Source organism: Microtus ochrogaster, chromosome 8, assembly GCF_000317375.1.
Source record: "Microtus ochrogaster isolate Prairie Vole_2 chromosome 8, MicOch1.0, whole genome shotgun sequence".
NCBI classification, from domain to species: domain Eukaryota; kingdom Metazoa; phylum Chordata; class Mammalia; order Rodentia; family Cricetidae; genus Microtus; species Microtus ochrogaster.
Genome location: NC_022015.1, coordinates 42353521 through 42363723, shown reverse-complemented (window position 1 = coordinate 42363723; position 10203 = coordinate 42353521). Strand labels below are relative to the sequence as shown.

General features: G+C 46.0%; 1 protein-coding gene across 1 annotated transcript in view; it reads right to left on the bottom strand.

Annotated features, from left to right (window-relative positions):
* Positions 1 to 10203, bottom strand: part of Hrasls5 (HRAS like suppressor family member 5) — a 29328-nt gene that overhangs the window by 5199 nt on the left and 13926 nt on the right. Inside the window, exons 4-5 of the mRNA XM_005351884.3 lie at positions 4538 to 4646; positions 205 to 467 (exon numbers count right to left, since the gene is read on the bottom strand). Of these exons, the coding sequence (XP_005351941.1) occupies positions 205 to 467; positions 4538 to 4646 (372 nt within the window). The remainder of the gene's footprint in view (positions 1 to 204; positions 468 to 4537; positions 4647 to 10203) is intronic.

The following is a 10203-nucleotide window of genomic DNA, read 5'->3' as shown; positions in this document are numbered from 1 at the left end:
AAAAAAAAAAAAAATTGTTACAGATATTTGGGCTTCCGGGCTCTTTCACATGTGTTGTATGTCGTATGTTATCACTGGCCTGTCTGAGCTAGGCAGGTAATAAGACAAGAGCTGGAAGATGGCACACCTATGCCTAGCACCAAAAGTGGTCCAACAAAGCCCAACAAAGCACAGTGAGGAGCCACTGGGGCACTCGGAACGCACCTGTTGGCTCCTGGGCACACCGTATCTCAGGTCATTGACAAAGTGCTCACAGTTCCCCTCAATCAGGCTATACTGCACTATCTTGTTGATCATGTTTTTTGTGCGCTGGATGATCTTGTCCACGGGGAGGGGCAGGTATGTCCCATCCAGCTTGTTGTTGATCTTCCAAGAGCAGCCATGCAGCACGTCCTCCAGTCGGCTATACTTCACCACAGCACGGTTGCTGAAGATAGAAGTGATGCTGCCCACCTCAAACTCCTCACCTGGGGAGCAAGGACAAAAGGAAAGCCCCGAGGAGTAAGGGTCAGGATACGCAAGACCTTTCGTAAGCCGCTTCCCATGAAGTTCTTAATCAAACCACCAATTTAAAGCATAGCAGAGGAGAAGAAATTGGATTAAATGTACCATAGAGGACCAAATTTCCTGAGAGATGCTTTTCTTGGGGATGACTGGAGGGGATGCACATGTGGGTGGGAGGGTGTGCACACATATGCTGGTGTGGATGCCTGTGTGGAGGCCAGAAGTCAGGGTCAATTATCTTCCTTAATCACTCTCCAGCTCTCCAAGAGCTCACCTGTTGGCTAGACAGGCTGGCCAATGGCTCTGGGAATCACCTGTCTCTGCCATACACAGATTTTTCATGAGTGCTGGGGATCTGTACTCAGAAACTCAGAAACTGAGGCAGGCCCCACCCAAGAAATCGTCTGTCCTGAGTTACATGCTCTGTTCACCTACAGAAGAATCTCGTTAGTAACTCTGAAAATGCTTTGTCACACAGCCCTGGACTAGACTGCACTGGCTTAGCCTTTCTTAGAAGCTGAGTCTTGTTTCCCAAGCAGATGTCAGTAATCTCCACCCTCTGTGTCACCCCTGGGTAAGGCTCTGTCATGTGCATGATAACAGTGGTTCCATAACATGCCTTCCTCTGCAAGGGAATAGTGAAGTCACGTATGTGGATCTCTGGTGCCTGCTCTACCACCATCACTCAGAGCCAGTGGCGTTTGTTACCACCAAGGAGGGACTCAGGAGCTTCGGGAAAGAAAAAAAAAAAAAACATTTAAAGCTGCTACATTCTCTCACACTCAGTGCTTAGAAGACAGAAACTCCAAGAGGGTCAGGAGCCTGTCTGAGGACACATGGGTAGACATTAAATACCACCTACAAGAGATGATTTTCAGTATTCTCATCAAAAAGAAATGATAGGGCTAGGGGCTGCTTAGTGGATAGAGCATTTGCCCACAAGCATGAAGAAAAAAGTTCATATCCCACTGGACTGAGCTCTCAGGGTCCCAATGAGGAGCAGAAGGAGGGAGAACCTGAGCAAAGAAGTCGGGACCGCGAGGGGTGCACCCACCCACTGAGACAGTGGATCTGATCTACTGGGAGCTCACCAAGGCCAGCTGGACTGTGACTGAAGGAGCATGGGATAGAGCCGGACTCTCTGAACATGGCGAACAGTGGGGGCTGATGAGAGGCCAAGGACGGTGGCGAGGGGTTTTGATCCTACTTAGTTTTCTGGCTTAGTGGGCGCCTGGCCAGTTTGGATGTTCGCCTTCCAGGATATGGACGGAGGGGGGAGGACCTGGGACTTGCCACAGGGCAGGGCACCCTGGCTGCTCTTTGGACTGGAGAGGGAGGGGGAGAAGGGTGGGAGGAGAGGGAGAAGGGTAGGAGGAGGGGGAGGGAAATGGGAGGCTGGGAGGAGGCAGAAACTTGTTTTTTTTTTTCCTTTTCTCAATAAAAAAAAAACTGGAAAAAAAATAAAATAAAAAAAAAGAAAAAAAAAGTTCATATCCTCAGAACACATGGGAAAGCCTGGCAAGAATGGAGGCCATCTGTAACCCCAATCCTTGGGAGGGAGAAATGAAGAATCCAAAATTGGTAAGCTGTAAGGTCTAGCTAGAGAGTGATCAAGAAAGACACCTGATATCAAGGTGTCTGTTGGCATGGTGTGCTGTAGGGTAATCCTTCTTATGCTGTGAATATGCGTTACTCTCATTGGTTAATAATAAAGCTGTTTGGGGCTGGAGAGATGGCTCAGAGGTTAAAAGCATTGCCTGCTCTTCCAAAGGTCCTGAATTCAATTCCCAGCAACCACATGGTGTCTCACAACCATCTGTAATGGGGGTCTGGTGCCCTCTTCTGGCCTGCAGGCATATACACAGACAGAATATTGTATACATAATAAATAAATAAATAAATATATTAAAAAATAATAATAAAGCTGTTTGGCCTATAGCAAGGCAGGATAAAGTTATGTGGACAAACTGAGGACTGGGATGAGGAGGGCAGAGTTGAGAGAGATGCCAGTGAGCTGCCCAAGAAGCAAGATGTTAGAGTAATGTGGGTTCCCCTCTGTATGCTGTGATTATGTTTTATTGTCATTGATTAATAAAGGGGTAGCTTTTGGCCAATGGCTTAACGGAGTAAAGCCAGGCAGCAAATCCAAACAGAGATGTAGAGAGAGAGTAGGCGGAGTCAACAAGATGCCATGTAGCCACCTCGGGAGACAGACAGAACATTACCCTTAGGCCACAACCACATGGCAATGCACTAATTAATATAAATGGGTTAATTTAAGATATAAGAGTTAGCTAGAAATATACAAAAGCTATTGGCCAAGCAGTGTTGCAATTAATACAGTTTCTGTGTGATTATTTTAGGCCTGGACAGCCAAGAAACAAACAAGCAACCTCTGCCTACACTAGAGGACAGGTAAAGCCATGAGCCACATGGAAATATATAGATTAATAGAAATGGGTTAATTTAAATATAAGAGCTAGTTTGTAATAAGATTGAGCTATTGGTCACGCATTTTGTAATTAATATAAGCTTCTATGTGTTTATTTGGGATCGGACAATCAGGACAAAAGAAAAACTCTGCCTACATTTACAATGATGACGTTTCAGGCCTCCACATGTGAGTGCAAGAAAACATGCATACACACAGAGACCATTATATGCACTTACACATACAAAGAAAAAAAATTAGATGAGATGGATTTGCTAACCACCTGTGTATGGTCAATGCACATCGCAAAGCACTCTGAATCATACTGTATCTCACAAACATCTACCATTATTGTATCAATTAAGGACAGGACATTTTAAAAGGCTATTTCTCCACAGGAGCCACCTGGATGGTTGCACACAATACATGTGTCTCTAAGATTTCCAAGAGCAAAAACAATAAAATAATTTAAAAAAATTAAAAGTCCCTTATTCTATTCCTATGGGTCCCAAGAAAATCTACTGATTTCACAAAAATTATTAACAGCCCTACTTTGCCCCTGCAGTGACCACAGAGGGAGGAGCGTTATGGGACCACTGTCAGCATGAACAGGCACAGAGATGACAGAATTTACCTTAGAGAAGGAGCTAGTGGGGGAGGGAGCCACTGCTAACCATCTCTTTATCTATACAAGCAGGGTGTCTGGACACAGGCTGCAGGAAAAGGTGGAGATGGCTTTTTTATACCATGCTTTAGTGTTTTTACTTATCCTTTGAAGATTTCATACAATGTATTTTGATCATCTTCTTTCTCCTCCCTCAGCTCCTCCCAGATCCTTCCCCTCGCCTCTTTGATTAGGCCCCTAGACAGAGAATGGAGACAGGAAGTGGATGGGGTTGAAAAGAGAAGAGGAAAAGGACCCTGCTCTGCAGGAAGGTCCTGCCAAGGTCAGGGTTGGAGCCCAAGGGAAAGCTCACAGGAATCAAAGCTGAAAATCAAAGACCTTGGCAGTGCCCTTCTGTGATTCCATTTTGAGCCAGCAAGAGCAAGACGACCACTGTGAACAATGGTTCCAGACCACGTTCAATTGTAAGTTATTTCACATTCCTCTGCAATCTCTCCCTGTTCTCACCATCTGGTCCCTCACCAAATCTCCACTTCACTTTAATGAGCCCCACGCCCAATCAAAACCATAGGACATGAAATAAGAACCAGGTGAACATTTAGGTAAGGCAGCCTAGAGCACACTGGAACAGCAGGAAGACACAGGCAGTAAGGTGACAAAAGATGACAAGGTAGCCGGAAGCAGCAGTTAGGAAAAGTAGGAAACAAGCAACATGTGAGCTTCTGCCCTCTGCGGTGTCTTTAGAAACACGATGAAGGATGCTAAATGATTGACATCAGAAACAGAGGTCGAAAGGACTTTAGGGACACTCTACACCCCTGTCATTCTTAACGCTGGACACGTGTGCTTACTAATAAATAAATGTCCAGGAATGTTTGGTGCTAAAAGGCAACAACTGAGTACCACAGTGATTGACTAGCCGTCTGCTGATTTTGCTAAAGTCCATAGCAGTATCTCAATAGCGTGTCCACTCTTACTTGGGGGAGCCAGGTGGACCACACAATCATCTTCTACGTAGATGGCCCAATGTTCATAGCCAATTCGAAAAATCTCAATGAGGTCTCCGGGTCTGGGTCTTGGTTTGTCCTATGATAGGAAGAAAGAGAGAGATAAACTGAACGTATCCAAGGAACTTCAGAGCCACAGCTCAGCCTGTATGTAGGTCACCTCATTTGACAGAAATCCAACTTGAACCCTCTTCACCAGAAGACCAAGATGTCCCCTTCCCTGACATGATACCAGGTTGTCTGAGTTGGTGATCAGTGTGTGGACTCTCAGCTCTGAATGCACCAACGCATTCCCTGCAGTCCCTGTGGCACATGCTGTAACTCCTAACACTTCTCCTTGGGAGCGAGCATATTAGGCTTTCAAAGTAGTGGGTGCTGGAGAATCACTGCAAGAGGAAGGAGCCTTGTGCAGCGTTAGGGGTGGACAAGCAGAATGTTGGTCACTACTGGGGTGCGTAAAGTTCTGCCTTGGCTCAGAGTCCTCAGCACCATCCACCTTGCAGTCCTGGCCTGGGCCAGAGCTCTCTGCAGCATGCCTAATGTCATGACCAGTGTCTAAAGGCCTGCCACCCTTACTGACAGTCTGACTCCCTCTGCAAGTCCCCTAGGTGGCTCACTAGCAGAATCACCAGGGAACCTGTTATCAGATGACTTCAATCATATGGTGTGGGATTCCCCTCTGTATACTGTGAATACCATTGGTTAATAAAGAAACTGGCTTTGCCTGATAGGGTAGAACAGAGCTAGGTGGGGAAAACTAAACTGAATGCTGAGAGAAGGAAGGCAGAGTCAGAGGAGAAGTCGTAGAGCTGTTGCCAGAGACAGACATGCTGAAACCTTGCCAGTAGGCCACGAGCCTCGTGGTAAAGTATAAAATAATGAAGATGGGTTAAATTAATAGGTAAGACTTAGCCAATAAGAAGCTAGAACTAATGGGCCAAGCAGTGATTTAATTAGTACAATTTCTGTGTGGTTATTTCAGGGCTGAGCGGCCGGGAACAAGCAAGCAGCCTTAATACAACAATCACAACTCTCCAACAAAGTCTGAACCTCTCCCAAAAGTGTGTCCTTCCCTGAGGACGTTCCCTCAGTCCTGAGAGTCCCTACAGCCCTCACACTTCACAGACAAAACTTTCATCAGTTTCATAATACTTAAATCTCCTCCAGTTCAACCTACAGTGTGGCTCCTGCCTGCTGATGCACTGTCTCTCAAAGAGGCCCAGAGGAGAAGAATGCTCACCTAACAAGGTCTGTGTGTGCTTCTGTGTGTATTTGTGTGTGAATGTGTATATGTGTGAGTGTGTCTGGGTGTCCATATGTGTGTGAGTAGGTGTGAGGGTGAATACGTGTGAGCTGTGAGTGTGCAACTATAGGGGGTGGAATGGTGTGTGTGTGTGAACTGTGAGTGTGTAACTATAGGGGGTGGAGTGGTGTGTGTGTGTGTGAGCTGTGAGTGTGCAACTATAGGGGGTGGAGTGGTGTATGTGTGTGTGTGTGTATGTGTGTGTGTGTGTGTGTGTGAATTGTGAGTGTATGTATGAGCATGTGAAATCATTGGAGGCCAACTGGGATTGGGAGTGTGTATAAATGTGGGTGCGTGTGTGCACGCGCACTTCAGGAAGAGAATGAACATATCCATGAAGCATAAGTACAACATTACAAATATAAGGAGCAGTGGTGGCGCACGCCTTTCATCCCAGCATTCAGAAAGCAGAGGCAGGCGGATCTCTGTGAGTCTGGGGCCAGCCTGGTCTAGGTCTAGAGCTCGTTCTAGGACATCCAAGGCAATGCAAAGAAACCCTGTATCAAAAATAACACAAACCATGAGGAGCATCCAGGTCATTAAAAATTATTTATTAGAGGCCAGTGAGGTGGCTCATCGAATTAAGGCACTTGTCCCCGAGTCACATGACCCGAGCTCACTCCCCAGAACACATACAGTGAAAGGAGATAACAAACTCCTCCCACCCATTTGCCCTCTGATCTTCACATAAGCACTGTGGCATACACACACACACGTGCACATGAACATATACACACACACACACACACACACGTGCACATGAACATATACACACACATGTGCGCATGAACATATACACACGCATACACGGGAGCACACAACAAATAAACTTGTATTAAAAATAATACAAGTTGGGTGTGGTGGCACATGTCTTTAATCCCAGCATTCAGGAGGCAAAGGCAGGTGGAACCCTGTGAGTTCAAGGCCAGCCTGGTGTACAGAGTTCAGTTGTTCTCAACCTGTGGGCCGTGACCCTTTGGGGGTCAAACGATCCTTTCACAGGGGTTGCCTAAGACCCTCTGCATATCAGATATTTACATTGTGATTCATAACCATAGCAAAATTAAAGTTATGAAATACCAACAGAAATAATTTTATGGTTGGGGTCACTACAACATGAGGATCTATATTAAGGTTCGAAGCATTAGGAAAGTTGAGAAGTACTGGCATAGTGAATTCCAGGATAGCTGGGGTTACATAGAGAGACCATCTCAGAATATCAAAAAAAATTAATAATAGAAGTAAAAATATGCATTGGTCACTTAATCCATGCCAACTATTGCTGTGCTGGGCATTAAGGATGCAGATCAGTCTGGAACAGTTCATTACAGTGGAGGTAGAGAAATATTAAGGATGTTCACTGGTGTGTCTGGGGAAATGTGCAAAGGAAGGTGAAGGGCAATTGTGTGTGTGCACGCGCGTGTGTATGTGCATGTGTGCATGCGTATATGCACACATGCGTGTAGCATATGTGTGCCTGCTGACATTATACAAATACCTGCGGTTCCATGTACACATAACACACATGTACTCCAATGTGTGCCCAGTAAGCTTCCCCAGTAATTGATTTCCTGCAACCACCAAAATTCCTTTATCCTTTCTATTCCAGTAACAAGCTCTTAAACATAAGGTTTCTTTTAAAGAAACAATCTTTTTTATTTTACATATCAATCCCAGTTTCCTCTCTCTCCCCTCCTCCCGCTCCCTCCGCCTTCTTCCTACCCTACTCCCATCCATTCCTCAGAGAGGGTAAGGCCTCCCATGGCAACAAAGTCACTTGAGGAAGGACCAAGGCCCTCCTCTCTGTATCTAGGCTGAGCAAGGTATCCCTCCATAGGGAATGGGCTCTAAAAAGCCAGTTTGAACACTAGGGATAAATGTTGGTTCCACGACCAGAGGCCCCACAAACTTCCCAAGTCACACAACTGTCACAAAACATTCAGAGGGCCTAATTCAGTCCCAAGCAGGCTCCCCAGCCTTCAGTCCAGAGTCAGTGAGCTCGGGCCATCTGTTTCTGTGGGTTTCCCCATCATGATCTTGACACCTTTGCTCATAATATCGCTCCTCGCTCTCTGTGACTGAACTCTAGGAGCTTGGCCCGGTGCTTAGCTGTGGATCTCTGCATCTGCTTCCATGAGTTACTGGATGAAGGTTCTATGATGACAGGTAACCAGCCTACAGCCCACAACCCCAGAGAAGCCAGGAAACAGGGACCCTAAGAGATACATATATGGATCCCCCTAGAAAGGAGAAATAGACAAGATCCCCTGAGTAAATTGGGAATGTGGGGGGAGGGGGAACAGAAGAAAGAAGAGGAGGGAGGGAGGAGAGGAGAGAACATGAGGGATCAGGAAGGTAGAGTTGGGGGAAGGACAGAGAGGGGGAGCAAGGAAAGAGATGTCTTGATAGAGGGAGCCATTCTGGGGTTAGCAAGAAACTTGGCACCTGGGAAATCCCCAGGAATCCATCAGGATGAGTGCAGCTAAGAATCTAAGCAATAGCGGAGAGGGTGCCTGAACTGCCCTTCCCTGTAAGCAGATTGATGGCTACTTCAACATAAGATTTCTAACCTAAGCTCTTTTTCCTGGACGGCCTCCTTATCCCCTAAGTGTATCAGGGAGTGGTCCTGGGAGAGGGGCTTGCTCACTGCTGCCCAGATAGGAAGTCAGAGTCAAGAGAGGTGTGAACTCCTGGATGTTCCTAGTCAGAGTCAAGAGAGGTGTGAGCTACCAGATGTTCCTGTCCACTTTGCATTACAGAGCTCCTGTTGTAGGAGGCTGCCTGTTTGTTCCCAGCTGCTCAGCCCCGAAATATTCCCGAGAGAATGTTGGGCACCAAAGACACTCCACTTGGAATCTGTTTTCCTCTTGGCGCAATTGGCCTTTGGGCAGGGAACTGCCCATGCATCAATCACTGACAAAGTACATGGTGTCCAGACTGGACAAGCAGGACAAAGCAAAGGGACTGCCAAACCTTGCCAAGACAGGGTAAGACGGTTCTGGAAATTTTTCTGCCTCTGAAAATGGTCTGTCAGTTACACTAGGCCCTAGCCAAAGTTGGTTGCTTCAACATTGCAAACGAGACTTTGGGTGATTGCTCAGGTAGCCAGTTGTCTCTGTCATCTATTGCTTACTTTGGAAGCTGCTTGATTGCACTTCCCACCTACTCAAGTAATATTATCTCCCTTCTCAGGCCTTCAATGGGGTTGAAGATTAAATAGTCCTAGTTACCTTCCTCTTATGATTTAGCCAATCCATTTCCAATACAAGACTTAGACTCTTTAGAATAGAATGTTTATTAAACATTTAGCATATGTTCCTTGCTTAATATTGTTTATGTTGGCTGTAACCCTAATTTTATACTTGATATCTGTTCCTAATGTATATAGTTTTGTATTGGGTTTGGAACTCTCTTATTTAGACAAAAGGGAAGGTGATGGGAAATCTCTGTCAGCCAATGAACTTTAAGGGGTGGGACCAAGTTAGGGTGTGGCTTTCTGGGACCTGAAGAAAAGCACCTGGCGACCCAGGGTTCACTCTCTCTGTCTCTCTCTGTGGTTCCCACGCTACACAGCTGAGCTTGGACTTCTCATTCCTGTTTCGTGAGTTCACCCCATATAATAAAGGGAAATATAATTGGTCTATCTTGCAGCTAGCCTGGTATTTATCAACCCACGATAATTCAACATGCTCCTTATCACAAATATATAAGTTTCTCAACCACTGCTTTACCAGAACAAGAATTTAGACAGAGGAGCTGGAAAGATGCTCAGCCATCTGCTCTAGCAGAGGACCTGGATTTGGTTCCCAGCACCCACATCAGCTGACTCCCAACTGCAACCCCAGTTCCAGGGTGTCTGACACTTCATACATCTATTCTCATTTGTCCCTTTTGCCCAGTCCTCTCCTGCCCCAGGCTGGGTCTCTTTCTTCCACTAAGTCAGTCCCAACTTCTGCTTTTTCATACATGTATTTATTGTCCTCGTCTCCTCTGAAGATCTCTTACACGTGCGCGTGCATGCACGCACAAGCACACTCACACAGTTTTAAATCTAGGTTTTGCACATGAAATGTGGTACAGGATTTATCTTTCTAAGTCTGGCTTGTTTCAATTCACACGATGGTTTTTAGTGACATCCATTTTCCCTTTTCTGGATTCTGATTCCCCTCCTCACCTAGGGCTATAGGCTGCTACTGATTGTCTAGTGACCCACACAGACCATTTCTGTATCTACTTAAGACTTCTTCTCCCCAGCATCTTGTTTCTGTTAGGTCTGACTTCTGAGCTCAGCATCACCCAATGGTCCACCCATGACTGTGGCCACACCTTAAGC